Here is a 20,472-nt window from a genome sequence, read left to right on the forward strand (position 1 = left end):
GTGATCAGCAGGACACAGTGAGCCCAGCGTCTTCCTATGACGCCATCTTCTGGAGAATCTCCTGCCCCTATTCTCTTTTTGATGATTTTAAACATATTAGTTTAGTCTTTCTCTGGTTGCTTTATTATGTCAATTTTCTTGGGAATGACTTCTTTCTTTGTTAGTGGATTTATTTTATTTTTTAGAATATTTTCTTTGTGTGCTTTGAAGTTAATTTTTTCCTTCTTTTTTTGATTTAACATTTTTTATTTTTCTAAATTTATATCCAAATTAGTATATGGTGAAGCAAAGATTTCAGTAGATTCCTTAATGCAACTTACTCATTTAGCCCACCCTCTTCCCACAACCCCTCCAGCAACGCTCAGTTTGTTCTCCATATTTATGAGTCCCCCTATTTGTTTTGTCCCCCTCCGTGTTTTTATATTATTTTTGTTTCCCTTCTTTTATGTGCATCTGTTTTTTCTCTTAAAGTCATCAAATGAGTGAAGCCATATGATTTTTGTCTTTCTCTGACTAATTTCATTTAGCATAATTCCATCCACATGGATGCAAATGGCAAGATTTCATTCTTTTTGATTGCTGAGTAATACTCCATTGTATATATATACCACTTCTTCTTTATCCATCCATTAATGGGCATTGGCTCTTTCCGTACTTTGACTATTGTTGATAGTGCTATCAACATGGGGGTGCATGTGTCCCTTCAAAACAGCACACCTGTATCCCTTGGATAAACAGCACACCTGTATCCTTTGGATAAATGCTTAATAGTGCAATTGCTGCATCATAGAGTAGTTCTATTTTTAGTTTTTTGGGGAACCTCCATACTGTTTTCCAGAGTGGCTGCACCAGCTTGCATTCCCCCCAATAAGGCAAAAGAGATCCTTCTTCTCCTCGCCAACCTCTGTTGTTGCCTGAGTTGTTAATGTTAGCCATTCTGACAGGTGTAAGGCAGTATCTCATTGTGGTTTTGATTTGTATTTCCCTGATGATGAGTGATGTGGAGAATTTTTTCATGTGTCGGTTGGCCATCTGGATGTCTTCTTTGGAGAGGTGTCTATTCATGTCTTTTGCCCATTTCTTCACTGGATTATTTGTTTTTTTGGGGTTGAGTTTGATAAGTTCTTTGCATATTTTGGATACTAACCCTTTATCTGATATGTCATTTGAAAATATTGAAGTTATTAGTGATGGTGATGGAAGCTCTGGTAGTGATGGAGACAGCTCTGGTGAGCTGCCCTTAAGTGGTACTTACCTGTCTACATTTCTCTCTTTTTCTCTGTGTCCACTGTCCCTGTAGGATGGCTCTGAGTTTGCCTCTTGGTAGTCCCCATGGCCCTCAGTTCAGAACCAACTCCTGTAGGGTGGGGCTCTACTCCCCATGATCAAGCAGATTCAGGCCTTGAGCCAGCTGGGGTTTGGCCAAGATCACAGTGGCACCATGAACTTTGTTCTTTTCCATTTTACCCTCTGCCAGTGAACAGCTGCTGGTTGTGACTTTCCTTGCCCTCTGTTCCTGGGTCAGAGAACAAGGCTGGTTTTGTCCCCTGCCGCTGTGGCACACTGTCAATCATATTCCCTGTAGCATGAGCCCCTAGCCCACCACTCTCCAGGCCTTAGGTGGAGCCCAGTGAGCTGATTGTGCTAACATCCACTCCATACTGCACATTTCTAGTCTATTTCTAATCCACAACAGTGGTCACTTTGCTTATCATGGTCACATGTTAAAAAATAATTAGACTTTTATTTAGAGCAGTCTTCAGTTCACAGAAAAATTGATTGGCAGGAACTGAGATTTCCCACATACCCCATGTCCCCCACATATGCAGTTTCCTCCACTATCAAAAAGCCAGCTGCTGTTTAAACTTCCTGTTCAAATACATTTTCAGGTTGTCAAAGATTCTCCCAGGTATCAATTTGGTTATTTTGAAAGGAGTGGTAGTATGTTCTCCATCTATTTACTAAGCCTTCAGTAGGAAAAAAGCAAGTAATACTACTTTGTATTTTGGTTTCAAAAGAATATTGAATAAGGGAGTTAAATTAATTATGATGGTGTTGTTTCTTATACAAGAAGTACTTAACCACATTTTCTACTGAGTTTCTATAAACTCAAAATCGTATCATTAGTGTATCATCTGCAATTAGAGCATTTTGTGCCAAGCAAAGAGAAGAGCTATAATTTGTAAGAAAAGCATGTTGCAATGGAAATAAGAAACATTAAAGAACAAAAGCTTTGTTAATGCACAAAATATATCCAAGGGTTTAAGAAACTCTTAAAATGCAGCCTATTAACTTACTAACTGGATGTCAGTTCATTGTGAGGAGTAAAGTAGAAGTTTAATATATTAGAGAATTATAGAAAGTAGAGGTAACAGAGCGGCACTAGTTTTAGGAAATATTTCATCTAATTCGTAATCATCGTAAAGAGCACTTCACCAAGAACATAATCCTTGTTTTGGTCAGATGGGTTTTTTCATTCACACTATGTCTGTTGTTTGCCCTCTCTGCTATCATTATTAGCAGTGGGGCCAGCAGGACCAAAATGGGGACAATTGAGGGAATAAAAAAAGTGAAAGGTATAATAAAGAGACCAAAATATATGTGCATGGATGGCCAGCTTTGGGCTCGTGATACATTCTTCCCATGAATTTCACTGCAGTTTTGGGTAAGATGACTCCCACCCCCCCATCCCGTTCAAGGGAGGGGCCCATGCTGACATGCCTGATGCTCAGAGCATCTTGCTAAAAACCTGTGATGTGACGAATATGTTATTTTTCAACAATCTGGATAAAAATGCAGTCTTCTATTTTCATCACACAACTTGACTAAATCTGCAGCATGTGAGTATGGGAAGAAGAAACTGCAATAAAAACGGTCAGAGATGAAGTGTGTTTTAAGAGACTGAATTCTCCATTGTAGGTAAATAATGTTTAGAAAGGTAAATCGTTAGATTTTGATATTGATAAAACATTTTTCAAAATTCAAAATAAGAATAATCAATTTTTGACAGGCTCTGAGTGCTTAAAATAATTTTGCTTCCACCATAGCACATGCTATGTGCTTGACACTGACTCCACTGAAACTGAGTTCTAAGTGAATTCATCAATATTAGAGATCATTGTGAGTTGTAAAAAATGATAAAAAAAAATCGATAAAATGACATCATCTGTTTTGTCTTCCAAGATTTTATTTAAGTTCAAGTTAGTTAACATGTCCTGCATTATTGGTTTCAGAAGCAGAATATAGCGATTTATCATTTACATACAACACCCAGCGCTCGTCACAAATGCCCTCCTTGATGCCCTTCACCCATTCGACCCAACCCCCCATATACCTCCCTTCAGCAACCCTCTATTTGTTCTCTATAATTAAGTCTCTCATGGTTTGCCTCCCTCTCTGTTTTTATTTTATTTTTCCTTCCCTTCCCCTGTGTTCATCTGTTTTCTTTCTTAAATTCCACATATGAGTAAAATCATATGGTATTTGTCTTTCTAAGCATATAGTTATTTGCTTAGTATAATACACTCTAGTTCCATCCACGTTGTTGCAAATGACAAGATTTCATTCTTTTTTGGTGGCTGAGTAATGTTCCATTATATACATACACCTCCCATGTTCTTTATCCATTCATCAGTCAATGGACATTTGGGTTATTTATATAATTTGGCTATTGTTAATAGTGCTGCTGTAAATATTGGGGTGCATGTGCCCCTTCAAATCAGTATTTTTTTTTTGTATCCTTTGAATGAATACCTGGTAGTACAATTGCTGGATCATAGGATAGTTCTATTTTTAACTTTTTGAGGAGCTTCTATGCTGTTTTATAGAGTGTCTGTACCAGTTTGCATTCCCATCAACAGTGTAAGAGTGTTCCCCCTTCTCGGTATCCTTGCTAGCATCCATTGTTTCCTGAGTTGTTAATTTTAGCCATTCTGACAGGTGTGAGGTGGTACCTGGTATCTGGCAGTGGTTTTGATTTGTATTTCCCTGATGATGAGTGATGTTGAGCATTTTTTTCATGTGTCTGTTAGCCATTTGAATGCCTTCTTTGGAGAAATGTCTGTTCATGTCTTCTGCCCATTTCTTCACTGGATTATTTTTGGGAGGTTGAGTTTGATAAGTTATTTATAGACTTTGGATACTAGCCCTTTGTCTTATATGTCATTTGCAAATATCTTCTCCCATTCTGTAGGTTGCCTTTTAGTTTTGTTGATTATATCCCTTGGTGTACAGAAGCTTTTTTTCTTGATGAAGTGCCAATAGTTCTTTTTTGCTTTCACGTCCCTTGCCTCTGGAGATGTATCTGGTAACAAGTTGCCGCAGCCAAGATCACAGAAGTTGCTGCCTATGTTCTCCTCTAGAATTTTGATGGTTTCCTGTCTCACAGTTAGGCCTTTCATCCATTTTGAATATTTTTGTGTGTGGTGTAAGAAAGTGGTCAAGTTTCATTCTTTTGCTTATTGCCATCCAATTTTCCCAACACCATTTGTTGGAGAGCTTGTCTTCTTTCCATTGGATAGTCTTTCCTGATTTGTTGAAGATTAGCTGACCTATAGCTGTGGGTCCATTTCTGGGTTCTCTTCTGATCCATTGATGTATGTGTCTGTTTTTGTGCCAGTACCATACTGTCTTGATGATTACAGCTTTGTAATATAGCTTGAAGTCTGGAATTGTTTTACTTTTCTTTTTCAACATGACTTTTTGGTACTCAGGGTTTTTGTGGTTCCACACAAATTTTAGAATTGTTTGTTCTTGCTTTGTGACAAAATGCTGGTGGTATGTTGATAGGGATTGCATTGGATGTACAGATTGCTTTGGGTAGTTTAGACATTTTAACAAGATTTGCTCTTTTAATCCATAAGCATGGAAGTTTTCTCCATTTCTTTGTTTCTTCTTCAATTTCTTTGAAATGATGTGATCCATGCAAGTGACTCACATGCTGTTTTTGTACTTGCAGGTTTTAAATCCATTCTACGTGTTCCAAGCCTTTACCCTAACTTTGTGGCTGTCTCAAGGCTACATAGAATACTCTGTGGCCATCATCATCTTGTCTATTATCTCCATTGTCTTAAGTGTGTATGATTTGCGACAGGTAAGAGCTAAAATCACAGTTGGGTTCTATTTAGCTTATGGTGCACAAGAAGCAAAGCCTATGGGTTTTCCACTGACAGCAAGGAGTAGCTTTGTGAAACTTAAGTCATAAAGCAAAAAACAAGGGCTTACTAAATGTGAGAACTCAGGAGGAGATCTTCAGAAATAGCAGGTAGATGTAAATGTCTTTGCAAACCCGGATTTATCGACTGAAGGCTGACCCGCATACAGTGTTCAGAAGGACTCCGAGGCTGTATCTGAGTATGGTGGGAAAGAATGCTTTGATGGATTAATGATGACAGCATACCTTTCCATCATTGTTCATCTTATAGCTATTTAAATTTTTTTTAAATGTTTTAACTTATTTTTGAGACAGAGACAGAGCATGAACAGGGGAAGGTCAGAAAGAGAGGGAGACACAGAATCTGAAGCAGACTCCAGGCTCCGAGCCGTCAGCACAGAGCCCGACATGGGGCTTGAACTCACAGACTGTGAGATCATGACCTGAGCTGAAGTCAGATGCTTAACCGACTGAGCCACCCAGGCGCCCCATCTTATAGCTATTTAAAGTCTTCCTTTTTAAAAATAGTCTTCTTTTTTAAGTTTATTTATTTTGAGAGAGAGCAAGTGAGCATGAGCAGGGAAGGGGAAGAGAGAGGGGGAGAGAGAGAATTCCAATGGGTCTTGATCTCATGAAATGCTAGATCATGACCTGAGTTGAAATCAAGATTCAGACGCAGCTGACTGAGCCATCCAGGTGCCCCAAAATAATCAGTCTTCTAAATGAGATAGCAGTGCATTCTGAAATAGAATTTTGCTGAATATTACTTATAACTCCACAGTCCCTGCAAGTCTCAGCTCCCCACAGTATTTTTCTAGAAAACGTTTGGTTACTTTGCTTAAGAATCATCAGCCTGAAAATCAGGAGGCAACCCCCAAAACGATGTCTCACTCTATTTTTTGTATGTTTTTGAAAACTTGACTATGGAATTAGCTTTGTAGAGATGGGGCTGGGGGCTGGGCATTGTTATGGTACACTGTGTCAGCCTGTCAACTCTACTGCACTGTTGAAACCGCCTAGTCTCAAGTTTCATCCTTCATCTCCAGGGAAAAAAACTAAGATCCAGGGAGCTTGTTCCAAATCAGAGTGTGGTTTTGTGACAGAGTCAGAGCTTCTGGCCCTCATAAAATGAAATTCTGCCACATGTGCAATATTTCCTTAGCATAAGGCACTTTCCAAAGTAGTGTCACAGCTGGGAATGAAAGTCAAACACAAGTGTTGAGAAAGGAGATGAGTTCTCTATGTCCACACAGTGAGCTCTGGGCACGTCAGAAAGGCAGACGTGGGGCCTTTACATAAGCCTAACTGAAAGGAAGCTTTCATTCCTATTCCATTTCAGTGGCTCAACAATATTAAATCTAATATCGGCTCGTTATCTGGTTTTAGATCCTACAAATTTTGAGTTATGAAGTCTTTGATGAGAAATGAAAGACAATAGATATGTAAAGAGTTAGGAAACAGGATCTAACAATGAAAAGTTAGATGAATGGAGATACTTTGAGCTGGAGAGCAGGCTACTAGGACTTTGTTTTGTTTCTGGTTTTCTGCCTTTTTAAAAAGTGAGTACCTAGGTGTGTTTTTTCACAAACTAATTTATATCACAAAGATGTTAAGAGTGACCAGCAACTTGCCTGGCTGCCGAGGCCTGGGGGAGAGTAACTGTCTTTCTGGTGAACTCTGGGCCTTTGAGCAAAAGCATGACCATAGACACCACGACAATAAAGATCTGACTATTCTGCTGAGTCTCAATAGAAAAGTAGAGTGTCCTAAGCTTTTACTTTAGTCATTTGATAAAGGTATGTAATGTGAAGCCAGCAGATAGAATTTCTAGTTTCTGGGTTTTGAGAAATCTTTCCTTAATAGAATATATGATTTGATACATGCAAGCCATTCATACACTTTCTGGCTTAAGTCACACATCAGTGAATACAGCCCTTCTCGCATGTCGTTCCTTCCACTGGGGCGACATCTACGCACAGTCACCCGGATATATCGTCATAAACCATCCAAGTGTTCTCAGGAATAACACAGAACTCTCTGAGGCCTTTTGGGAGGGAGATCTTATCTAGTCAGATTGAAAACCTCCCCCTTACCTCTCCTGTTTGTGTTACTTGGTGCTGTTATAATCAGTTTCCTCATCTGTAGAAGGTGTGTATGTGTGTGGGCACGTGAGCGTGTGTTGGTGTTAGAGTTCAGCGAATTAAATGAAACAATCACTTTGAATACTTATATTTCTGGTACATAGTAGGCACTTAGTAAGATGTTAGTTCTTGTTATCCTTGATATTGCTGTTGCTATTTTTATTATTAAAAGTTAGGGAAAGTTGGCAAGGGACAGATGGGAGGGGGAGGGGATACAGAGATTGAAGAGAACAGGAGGCAGCATGGGACCATCGGGACAGGGCTGGTAACAACCGCTGGTTCACTCATATGAGCCCGAGGACTCTGTCTTCCTTGGGCTCACTTTCCTCAGCTATATACATGGTGGAGGTTATACCCTACTTTTTTAGGTCTCACCATTTTAGGATTCTATCATTTTGCCAGGGCCACTGACAAGGAATGAAAAAAAGCCCTTGAAAACTTTAGAACGCTAGTAAGAAATTTTCTGGCCACTGGAAATCTGAGAGCATGTGCTGCAAACTGGAGTTAATTCCTATTGGACCCTAATAGTGTTCAGTTGGACTTTAGTCCTAAACTACTCAAGTCAGGATGTGTATGAAGAATAGAAACCTGTCTAAATTACCCTAATCATCAAAGGGATATGTATTATAAATATGTACCAGTAGCTCATAGGACCCAAAGACATGAAGTACAGTGGACTTTAATGGAGCCTGTACCCATGAACTTGGGTTACTCTCTCCAGCCTCTTATTCCCTGACAAGCATGAAAGTAAGTACACATATTTTGGGGCAAGCACTGCAACCCCCTTCCTCTTAGAACTCTGGCAACCTGCAACTAGTTTGCTCTAGGTGGCTCTCTCTTTCCACTGGCACACATAGTTGGAACAGGGGATAGCTGACCCAGCAGAAGCCAGTCCATCAGCAGGAATGATGCCCATATATCTTTTAGCCTGGGATCCAAGCCTAAGGACTTGAAGCTGTCTGTCATGCTCTGTCAGGAATGTGATCTGAAAAGTGATGCTAGGACCAGGGTGGCAACCCTTGATCCTTGTGTGTGGACAAGCAGAGAAAAAAACTTGCACAAAGAATGAACCAAATACACAGTGAGGCACAGAGGTGAGCCATATGGAGCCCAGCAGAAAGGGAGAGGGCAGAGAGACAGAGAGCGAATTCATAGCATTTCCTGCTCCTGTTTGGAGCCCTTGGGAGCTCTGGCTTCACTTCCCACCTTAGGTTAGTGAGATGTCCCTGCATCTTCACAATTTCTCATCTGCTTAAACCAGTTTAACCAATTTCTGTTGCCTGTAATCAATGGGTCCCAAGTAAATGTGGTGTTACCACTTGTTACACCCCTTACAAAGTTTCCACATATTTCCCCTGACTTAAATATATACCTCCCATCTACATGTTTATGACAAATTTCAGTCTCTCCTCAAGTTCCTTTACACTATTTCTTTTCATTTGGAACGTAGGTATAACTGTCTTTAAGGAAACGGAAAAGAAATATGGAGATTCTTGTGTGGGAGTTGGGAAGGGTTACAGAGAAAACAGGTTTGATTCAATACTCTAGAGGGCAATGTTCTCAGTGAATTAGTCAAGATTCCTAAGCTCCTGACCCATTAAGTCAAAATATCCAAGGTAACAAGAGGAATCTGCTTTTTCACAGTTTCATAACAGGTGCTTGTCATGCATTCTGAAAGCTTAAGAGCTGTTGTTCCAGAGGACCAGCAAAAGACAAATTCAAGCACTAAGATCCCCAATATATTTTAGTTATTTATTTATGTCATCATTAGCTAAATGTATATTTCATTTTTTCTCCTCTATAAGATGCAGAGAAATACAAGTTTATGTGGAGGTTTACTTATGTATTTATTAATTTAACAAAACAGGAACATACTTTGTACATTAATCTGGAACTTGCATTTGTCGTTTTACAATAAATATAACGGCCATCTACCAAGTAAATAAATAATTCTAAATCACGTTTAAAAATAACGGTGTGAAATTCCATGGTATATCATAATTTGTTCAGCCATTCATTTATTTCTAGAAGATAGGGGGCTTCCTTTACAATTTTTGCCACCACAAATATGCTGAATTACACACAACTACAATATAGATGTGTCCTTACATATGAGTGTTTGCATTTGTTTTTAATAATCAAAAGCCAGGTTGCTGAATCAAAAGATATGTATATTTTGGATGTTAATAAATCCTGCGATATTTATTTTCTTAAATAAAATAACGGCAACATATGAGAGTATCCATTTCTCCAGATCCTCACCAGTGTTATATATTGATGTTAAAATTTTTTTTCATTCTAATGTATTTTTAAAAAATTGTGTCCCAATGATGTTTTCATTTATATTCCACTAATTATTAGTGAGATTAGATACATTTTCCTCCGATAGATATATGCATTTTTGTTTTCTACTTATTGTCTCTTTATATCCATCATCTATGTGGAAAAGTTTTATTTCTTAGTCTATCATTTTTCCTCTGACTTGACTTTTGTCAGATATTTTAAAATGTGTGCAGTCAAATATGTTTCTCTTTTTCTGGGTTTCTGCGTTTCTTGTTTTGCTTCTCAAGTTCTCTTCTAAAAGTAGGCATGCTCTGTTCTATTTGTAATATTCTCAATATTTATTTTAAAATCTTTAATGAATCTTAAGTATTCAGGTTCTACATCTTAAAATCCCTACATGTCTTTGTTTAAAATAGTAACTGACCTGGGAACTTCACTTGATGGCAGAACTGCAAAAGCTTTAACAAGGAGACATTAATTCCATTAGCAGTTAATATTTGGGTTTTTTTTTTAAGTTTTATTGATTTATTTTGAGAGAGAGACAGTGCGAGGGGGGAGGGACAGAGAGAGAGAAATACAGAGAATCCCAAGCAGAGTCTAAGCTGTCAGCACAGAGCTTGATGGGGCACTTGAACCCACAAAACCATGACATCATAACCTGAGCCGAAACCAAGAGTCGGACTGTTAACTGACTGAGCCACCCAGGTGCCCTTGCAGTTAATATTTGTTAACAAAAGCTTATCAGACCCAAGCTCTAAGGGATCTTGTAACATTATACAAAATGGGCCAGTTTCCTGAAACTATTTTTGCAGTTTAAATCACAAATGCTCACCAATCAATATTTCTTTAGCACAATTTGTAACGGGCTCCCCCATCTGTGACAGATGTGCTTGTGTGGGGCATGGCAGCCTCTAAAATGATACGCATGTGGTTGTGGTGTCCTCCCACCACCTGAGACGGAAGGATGGGGACAATCAGGGAGGTGAAGTGACTTGCTCGGTAATCGTGGCTATAGATCCCAGCCCCGGGTTTCCTGATTCTACATCAAGTACTTCACACTGTCCTACAGAGCAAAATCTCAAAGAGACCTATGAGTTTCCTTGCAGCAGTAAACGATAATTTTATTACGAAAATATTTGGGAAAGGGGCTGCTAGAAATGGAAGGAGCATCTACCGTCATTTACAAATCATGCTAAAGAAATAACAGCTTTTGAAAATTGCAAGAGGGGAGGTGTTTGCAGGAGTGGAACAAACTTTCTGCATCTACTGTGGCTCCAAATCATGCAGCAAAGAGAGAGGCACCTTGCCTATGCCAAGAAACACCCTCGGCAGCCCCTTTAAACAAGTTTGGTGCAGGTATGAGTGTAAATTGAGCTGGCACTCAACTGTATTTACACTGAGCCGTGTTGCATACTCTATTGCTGGCTCCACAGGCGGCCGCTAGAAATAGCACTGAGAGTATCTGACCCATGGGTGCCTTGCCTTTAGCCATGACTGAGCTGGGCTCAAAAGACACCTGAGTTAGTGCCCTCATTACTCATCTCTGGAGGAAATCCAGCCACAGCAAACACAAAGACACACAGCAACAGATGCCGGAATAATAACAATATGCAGATTAGTCTTGGAAACTGATACTGGTCCCACTAAACCGGGACTGGAGAAACCAGAGGGGGCTTAATGAAAATCAGGCAGCGAGCTTCCAAATCACGGCAAGCATGATAGCATCTGCTTTCTCCTAGCTGGTTGGTTGTCATAGAAACCTGTGTTTGTAGAGTTTCTGGGTACATTAGCTCAGAGAGGAGGCTTATATTATCCTTCTCCAGTGTTGTTGGGAGACGTGGAATAATTCAGTTCTATTAAGTAAATGTTTGCTGAGGGCCTACTATGTGACAGACTCCAGGGGTACATAGATGACTGTTTGGCTCTTTGAACCACCTGCCTCACACAGGAGACCTGACAAGAAAACGGCTGTAATGGAATTGGTCATATACTAATACAGGCGGAAACACAGGGAGCAGAACAATGAATTCTTTCTGAGATGTTAGAGACTTATGGAGTGGAGGTGACGTTTGAGCCAGACTTTATGTGAAGGATTAGGAGTTTGCTGGTAGAAAACCTGGGTGAGCATTCCAGGTAATAGCTTGAACGAAGGCATGGAAGCATGGCAGGTTTCGCAGAATGCTAAGCCTGATGAATAAATCCAGCTTGATGCCATAATGATTTTTGAGAGTTAGAGCATTTTGAACTTATACTTCACCACTTCCAAATGTGTTGATTATCATCCTCTTAAGCTAGGGTGAAATTCTCATGGCAGTGACTAGAAAAGTTTGCTAAGCAAGAAAGTAACTTAAAGAAATTTATAACAAAGGAAGGTTATTTATCTTAAAGGAAAAAAGCTATTTTCAAGCACTTTAGGGGAACATATTCATCAACAGAAAAGGCTTTAGAGTCAGGTAAACCCAGGTTTTACTGTCAATCTTAATACTTAGTAAGTAAATGATTGAAGACAACTTACTTTAACATTTCCAAGACCCTGGTTTGTTTTTGTTTTTTTTTTTGTTTTTTGTTTCTTTTTGGTCGTTTTATTTTGTTATATGTACATTGGAGACAATAACATCATCATAGGATTATTTTGAGGAGAAAAAAAAAATCAAGCAATACATTTCAAGTGCTTACAACAGTGCCTGGCACGTAGTAGTTGCTTACTGTTTTAAACTGTCTAATAATAATAATACTGTGAGCCATTTATAAACCCCAGGTTATTTCTTCTATGAAGTCTTAGGGGCTTTGGCTAAATCTCTGATATGCAAAACATATCCGTATCAGACATGTTGAGTTTTGAAGGAGCTTGAAAATGATTCAATTCAACGTCATTTGTTTACAGAAAGAACAAGTAACATAAAGTGAAATTTCTTATATACAGGTACATGGCTGGTTAGTGGGTAAACTTGACCCACGACTCAGGAGTCCTGAATGAATCCAGTGTTCTTGTCCCAGAACCACGGCTGACTTTCTCGCTATTACCCATCAGTAAAATGGATGCCCCAATAGGCAAGCCTCAGAAAGTCAAGTTAGGGCAATGACTATGTACCTAACAAACAGCAGTACTATTTCTTCCACTCAGTTGGTCCAAATGATTGAGGTGTTGCCTTTCCTAAAAAAAATGGAGTAAATAAGAAATTGTTCTGTATAAATAGAAACACCAAATTTATTAATTTCTCTCAAGAGGAAAATTGTGTAATTGTGTGTAATGTTTATCTAGTGACATTGGCTGCCTTAAAAATCATCAAGAGAGCAGATAAAAATAATTTACCCTATCATCTAAAAGGGAAAGTTTTATACTTGAATTAGGTTAAGCTATGTTTAAAGTATGTTGACGGTATTCAGATCTCTTCTACTTAGACGTATCCAAGTAAGTGACGTCCATACAGAAAGAGGCAGTGCCTTCCAGGGATGCCTCTGCCAATGGCGTCGCCTACAGTGTATGCAACTGTGTGGACAATTTGCCCTCACTCCTCTGCCTTCGTGTCTCCTGAGTTATCCCAGTAGATGCTGCCTTCGCTTCTCCAGGCTGCTTCCATTTCCTCCACTTAGCACAGGGTGGTATCTCAGTGAATTCCACCCTAAGCAAATCTTCCCAGGGGATGCATTAGACAAAACAATGCTGTTTTTCCAACAGCAACTTTCTTATTAATCATTAACCCTTGCTGAGCTCTTACCATCGTAATGAGTAATATCCAAAGGGGTAACTAAGAGAAGCATTACTTAAATTTTGAAAACCCTCTAGAAGAGATGCTGTTAATATCTCCACTTTCAGATGAGGAAAAGGGAGTTAACTAAGCTGAATAATGCCTAAGGGGAAGCACTAGGGTTCTGGAACATCATGGCTTCAGTCTCCAGACTGACCCAATAGGAAAATCCACCAGTTTGTAAAGGAGGGGATAAAATTCCACGTAAAATCAAAACATAACTCGAATATTCCCAGGCTTTTACAATGGAAAGATCAAATTCATTTTTGTTGTTTTATAGACAGGGAAATGGGTACCGAGAGGGAACCTAATCTGTTCATGGTCTTGTTCTTCCCTTGTGTCACCGTGCGCCCTTAAGAAGTACAACCTCGGGGACTTAGCGTTGGTCCTTGGGGACAGTGGTTGTGCATTATGTTTCCTGGAATTGAAATAACACTAAACTAATTACCATATTTGTTGCTATAAGTCGGGGGTTGGCTGCGGTAGGGATTGGGGCAGGAAAGCAGAAACGCTAAAGTAGAGCTTGAGCCTTTGCCCAAGGAGGTTTTGCTGTGTGACACGCTTGGTATTTACAGTATTAAGATCATGTGGTTTTCCGGTTATGGACTATCTGATACTTAAACGTTGACTTTGAATTGGTAGCAATCAGTGAAGCTGCACAACCTTGTGGAGGATCACAACAAAGTCCAGGTTACAGTCATGGTAAAGGACAAAGGTACGTGATATGTTCCTGCCATCTTCAGCATCCTGATATTTCAGAGTGGAATCAGTCCCATTTGTTATTGATTATTAGTTGAGGGGAAAACCTTTTCTGATGAAACCCAGGACGGAGGCTAAAGTAAGGTAAATAAGACTTTCAAGATGACAAACTTAAGGAGGAAAGGTCAGGCAAACACTGACCTGCTTTTCCAGGACCCAGACAGGGAGCACCTCACTGAATTTTGTACCCTGAGTACCTTGCATGCCTCCTCCTGATTGAACCCTTTTGACCCAGTGTCTGAGTTGCTTCCAACTCCCTCTGCTTCCCATATTTCACTCACTGGAATGTTACTGGGTAAGCTTTCTTGAGGCGTTTTGATTTCCCCAACTAATGATCCCAAACAGACCTTGAATTCTAACACTTCAATCTGTTATCCAGAATCCAGGCCCAAAGAATGCTTGTAAATGGCTGACTGGACTCAGTATTTGCTCTGACTTACCCTGGGTTGGGGTGGCCATGGCTCTCTGTAAGGAGCAGGGAGCTGCAGCCCAGAGTAGCAGAAACTGGCTGGGTGGTTCATCCCAACAAGTGCCCTCCTCCCAGTTCTCATCCCAGTGCTCATCCCAACAAGTGCCCTCCTCAATGCCCATCACCCACTTTCCCCTCCCCTGCAACCCCCATCAACCCTCAGTTTGTTCTCAGTATTTAAGAGTCTCTTGTGGTTTGCCTCCCTCCCTTTCTGTAACTTTTTTATTTTTTTCCCCTTCCCCCATTCTTAAGTAAAAACAGGAAAAGGTCAGCCAGTCACGGGAACTTTGTTGTGTAGGTTTGCAGAAGCTGGAATCCCATCTCTTGGTTCCTGGGGATACTCTTATTCTTCCAGGAAAAACTTCATTGCCATGTGATGCTATCCTGATTGATGGAAGCTGTGTGGTGACTGAAGGCATGCTCACAGGTAGGCTGTTGCCATGGAGCTGCTTCTTTCCTGTCCAACATCTCGGCCAAGAGCAAAGCAGATCAACATATCCTTACCTGCCTGATATTAAGATATTGAAAGATAGGTGAGGTAGACATGGCTAGGCTATTCATGCAGGTGAAGACTCCATAAATGCAAACGGGATAAAATGTATCCCGTTTATATAATGTATACCCGTAATATAAGAATCAAATGATAATAAATACAAAATTAGAAGAAAAGTCTAATATATGTGATTGGCTAATTTCCTGATGCGTGGGGTGAATAAGATCCTTTGGTTCAGAGGACGGTGAGAGAGTTAGACTACTTGATGCACGATGTCTTCATAAACATGAGCATGGTTTACACACCTATCCAAACAGAACACAACCGGAAACCACCAACTCTTATAATTGGCAGGATGCAGAGATTTTATACAGCCCTGCTCTCTGTAGATGGAAAACAGAGCCCCAGTTTTTGCTGGAAGAGTATTGAGTTGAACCCTCAGGAAAGTCGGTGTAACATTCTGTTCTTCAGAATTGTGTTTCCAGTTGATCCGACCAAGCAGAAAGCCAGTTTTCTTGTAACAACGGTTTGAACTGTCGTCCTTGCTCTCATTTGCTCTTTGTAAAGTTCACTTGAATTTGTGTAATTAGTAAGGCACTATTTATAAAATATTCTTTAGGCAAAAACCAAAACACATGGGACATCATGATGAGAGAAGAAACTATACAATAACACAAAAATAGAAAGTATGTGTCTTTCGTGCTTACAAATTGTTGTATTTTTCTGTTCCCAAGTTGCTAAAGACAGGAAAACACACACACACACCTTTCTAATATCACCTAAATGTAAAGAGAATCATCGATTCCTAAATTGTTCAACACAAGCAGATTTCACATTAAAAATGGGTCTGCTTAATTTAAAATTGAGACAAGGAAATGTAGTAAACATAACTATGCTCGGTATAATTACAAAATGCCCCTTTAGTGTGTTGAAATCTAACTGCCTTATAATGATAGTGATGAGGATTTGCATACTGATGATATTTTTCATCCGGAATGTTGCCATAGCACCCAACGTGCAAACCTCAAGCCCAAGAAAAACTGGCCTCCTAAACCAAAGACAGCAACTGTCTCACATTTCCCAGCAGCCTGCCAGTGAAGAATGGCTTCTCTCATTGGTGACAGAGCATGGCTGTGAGAAAAAAGGGAAGGAGAGATCGCAGTGTTTACTCCGCTGGGTCTACTGACTGGGGTGCTTGGTGCTTGCCTTACTTCTGAGGAAAACTCAGAGAAAGAAATGGTAGAGATGGCAAACAAAGCTGCCTTTCAATGTGCAAAACTGACCTAAAATGATCTTAAGTAGTGAGTGGCTTTTCTTAGGTCTACTTCTAGAAAAAGAAGGTCACCAGCATTAATATCTGTGTAAACTATGTACTGGTAAAAATCCGTTTTAGAGACAGACACATAAAACAGAAATATATTTCTTTCTCATTGTTTTCTTTGGAAAGATCTAAGACCATCATACTCTAAATACTTTATTACATAGTCTACATAGATCTGCCCACTCACGCATACATTTGTAAAAAGGATCCTGATTGAACAATAAGATTATGCTTAGATTCCTGAAACTGCATATGTCTTCCTCGAGCATTTGTCCAAGAATGTGACTCAGGTTTTTTGTTTGTTTTTTCGGTTTTTTTTTTTTTTTTTTGTCCCATGTGCAAACCAGTCTTTCGTATATATAGAAGTCTTTATTTAGAAGAGAAATAGCAAATACTCCAAACATCTTTAGAGCAATGAATGTTTTATAAATAATTTTTGTATCTCACTTCATCATAGGATAAACAAATTAGGAATTATTATAATGCCCAATTTACAAATGAGGAAATGCAGGTGAGAAGGGACCAGACTGCCCAGCTAGCAGTCTGATACCTCCAGTATCAGGGCTGGAGGTGGTATTTTTTGCTCCGAGACGTGAGGGGCCACCAGAGTGAGGAGGAAGCAGATTCTAAGAGGGGTAGAGCTGACATTCCTTGTGCCTCCTCATCTTTTTCTCTCCACTGGGTAGTCTTGCCTATAACACACATCCATTGTAGGGTCTTCTTCATCCTCCTCTCCTTAGCCTCGTCCTACTGCCTTAAGCTCAACTATGCAAGAAACGTAATCGTGTAACTACACTTAATTTTTAATTTTTGCTCCAAATCTTGCCATCCTTGAAAGTAAGCAGTGTTGCAAAGTATCTGGTCCAAGTCAGACAGTTGTTCCCACCAGTTGGCAGGTCTCCTGACTCAAGTCTGGCTACCTGAAGTTGTGCAAGGCACTGGGGAGGTGGGTCTGGTCTAGGGCAGCCCTCCTTTCTGTTGCTTCCACTCTGCTCTGGGCTTGAGAAATGTCCCAAGCTTATCTCCCTGTAAGAGGAGGCCTACTGATGCCTCTTGCTCTGTTTTCACAAACTTCTAGGGTCTTACCTTACTTTTGTGCTGGCCCCTTCTCTCAAGTACACACAACATCTAAGCTTCCTTTGGATTTTCTTCCAACTCCCAATCTAGGGATTTTTATGTAGCTAGAAAAGTAGTGGAGGGAAGGCAGGTGAATGGGAAAGCTTTGTTCTTATTCTCATGTAGTCTCTAAAATTCATGGTCAAACTTACGAATGATGTGTAAAACCCAGAAGCCAGCTATCAACTTCTCTATCCTTTTTGCTTCTGGAGGCAATGGGCTCCTTCAAGATCTAGCTCCTCACAAAGTGGTCAAGAGGCAAAAGGGAATACTGTGGGGGAAATTATGTTAATGCTTGGAAACTTTCTTTTGGCACAAAAGCTACATTTTTCTTATTTCTTATATGTATTAGGCACTGTGCTAATATTTTACATATATTATTTCATTCAACCTATGACTCTATAAGGTGGGAGAATCTGAAGGCCAGAAAGGATAAGTAATTGGCCTAAAGTCACACAGCTTAAAAGTGGTAGAGTTGCTATTTGGATTCATTTGTTTATTCATTCATTCATTCCACAAATGTATATTAGCTCCTATTCCAGAATGCTCTACTATGTGCTAGGGATACAACAGTGAACAAGGCAGATAATATTCTGTCCTCATAGAGGTGATGTTCTAGTGGGGACAAAGAAAACATGAAAGTAGGTAAATGACATGAATTTCCAATGCTTATAAATTCTATGAAGAAGCTAAAACACTCAAACCCAGGCCTTTTGACCTGGGAGCCTATGCTTGAAACTACTGCTCCCTCATTCTCTTAGAGGTGATTATGGCGGAGAGTGGCAGGATTCATTCACTCTGCCACAAAATCCCCTCCTTCTCCCTCTACTCATAGAATCAGCGATGTATTTGAAACGTGTGTGTGCGGTGGGGGGAAGTATGCAGAGATCCCAGTTGGGTACACGGAAATTTTCCGAAGTGGTGATTTCCCATTTACATCCTGTCCGACAAGCTTATAATGAGTTAATAAGTCTTTTCCCTCTTCCTTTTTCCTTTTCTCCAGTCTCTCACTTCTCCTTTTCTTTCAGTTATTCATTTGCCCATCCACTTATTCAGTAAAGGTTCAGAAATGCCTCCTCTGCGCCAGGCACTGTGTTGTGTGTTGGAGTCACCAAGACAAATGAGAGATGGCCGCTGCCCTTACACAGCTCACAGTCTAATGGCCTCAGAAGTAGAAACAAAGAAGGGCATGGCATTTCAAACACTGCTTCCATGCAGAGGCATTGGCTCACTGGGGACAAGGGAGAGAATCCCGCTTCACAGCACCAGGACTTCCGGGTCCTAGAAGGCAGGTGAAGTGGATGATGAATGTTTTTCCTTGTGAAACACTCTCCGGGCTACTTAGAACTCCATAGATTTGTAGGCAAATTACCCTTTCTTGAGATTCCAAGAAAGGCCAAGCATGAGGCTCCTTATTAATATGTGAGTAGTGTAAAAGAGACTTGAAAGTCATTTCTGTGTAAAATCATATCTGATTTGAATGTTATCTTTGGAACATTATCTCCAAATGGCTTCCATCCCTGGTTGATTGAATGTCTGCCTGCCACGAATGTCATTGGTTGTGTGTGCAGAAACTATCCACTAATATTAGTCTATGAATATATAATGGATTAATATTCAGTGATTCATAGGCAGAAAAACATTAGAAATTATCTCTAAGTATCTGCTTTCACAAAGGTAGATTTCAAAACAATGTGGTATGATGATTTGTCAAAATGTCCTATCCCTTTTCCAAAGCCACTTAGAACACAAGTGGTAAATCCAAACAAAGGATAAATATCAAACAAAGGCTAAATATCATAATTTTTAAAGACAATGAGTTAGGGACAATGCCTGGCTAAAGGAATTTCCTGAGATTATTCAAGATCACTAATAAAAATTGTATGGCTTCTTGCACCTTAGGATATAAAAAATGCACCATGTAGAAAACTAGTTTTGAAAAACCAATCATAGGAAAACCTGGGCAATTGTTTTTATTCAGTTCATCCAGGCATTCAGCAAAAATGTCTTTTCAACCTATCGCATACCAGCAAGGAAAATGAGGAATATAAAAAGTTATATATGTCAAAGTCCTTGCCACCAGTTATTACCTAGGAGAGATAGAACCTAGATTTTGTAACTATAATCAATAGAATACTATTTCCAAATTAGAAATATGACATGTTATTTTGCTAATTGAACATTTAGCAAAAGACTGATGGAATGTTAAATTCATTCTAATGCTTTTTAAATCTGGGAGTGAGGAAGTTATTAGCACTTTTATTTTTATCTCTGAAATGTATCCTTTTGAACTCTGAGCTAATTTTCTTTGTATCTTAAATACCTTGTCTTCCCACCATCAGGGGAAGTAGAGGAATGGTACCATCAAAGAATACATATATATATATGTATAACAGGATATGCAAGTGGCTTAGATTAGCTGGAGTGTGTAGGAAAAAGAGCCAGTGATGCTCAGATTGTGGTGGCTTTGAAAATCTACCAAAAGAGTTTGCACTTGAGACCCCTCCAAAACTTACTCTATCTCTTCATCCGGCTATTTACCTATATTCTTTACCAGATCTTTTAACAAACCGGTAAATGTAAGTATTTCCCTGAGTTCTATAAGCTGCTCTAGCAAATTAATTGAACCCAAGAAGGGGATTATGGGAACCTCAGATTTATTAGTCAGAAGCACAGTTGACAATGTGGATTTGCAATTAGCATCTGAGGTGGCATGGGAGCAGTCCTGTGGGACTGAGTCCTTAACCTGTGGGATCTGATGCTATATCTAGGTAGACACTGTCAGAATTGAATTGAATTGAGTTGAATTGAATTGAATTGTAGGACACCCAGCTAGTGTCACGGAATTGCTCGTTGTGGGAAAAACCCCACCCATACGGCATCAAGAGTGTGTGAGTGCAGTAGTAGCCTCATAGCAAAGGAGACACATAGGAGGAAGGACTGGAGGTCTTTTCCAACTCAAGAGGTCAAGGCATATTGTGGGTGAGAT

At 39.7% G+C, this 20,472-nt stretch overlaps 1 protein-coding gene across 1 annotated transcript in view; it reads left to right on the forward strand.

Moving 5' to 3' along the window:
- Positions 1–20,472, forward strand: part of LOC123595645 (probable cation-transporting ATPase 13A5) — a 116,691-nt gene that overhangs the window by 38,350 nt on the left and 57,869 nt on the right. The window contains exons 7-9 of the mRNA XM_045473333.1: positions 4,958–5,092; positions 13,968–14,040; positions 14,852–14,980. Coding sequence (XP_045329289.1) covers positions 4,958–5,092; positions 13,968–14,040; positions 14,852–14,980 — 337 coding nt within the window. The remainder of the gene's footprint in view (positions 1–4,957; positions 5,093–13,967; positions 14,041–14,851; positions 14,981–20,472) is intronic.

This window comes from Leopardus geoffroyi (genome assembly GCF_018350155.1).
Source record: "Leopardus geoffroyi isolate Oge1 chromosome C2 unlocalized genomic scaffold, O.geoffroyi_Oge1_pat1.0 chrC2_random_Un_scaffold_44, whole genome shotgun sequence".
In the NCBI taxonomy this organism is placed as follows: domain Eukaryota; kingdom Metazoa; phylum Chordata; class Mammalia; order Carnivora; family Felidae; genus Leopardus; species Leopardus geoffroyi.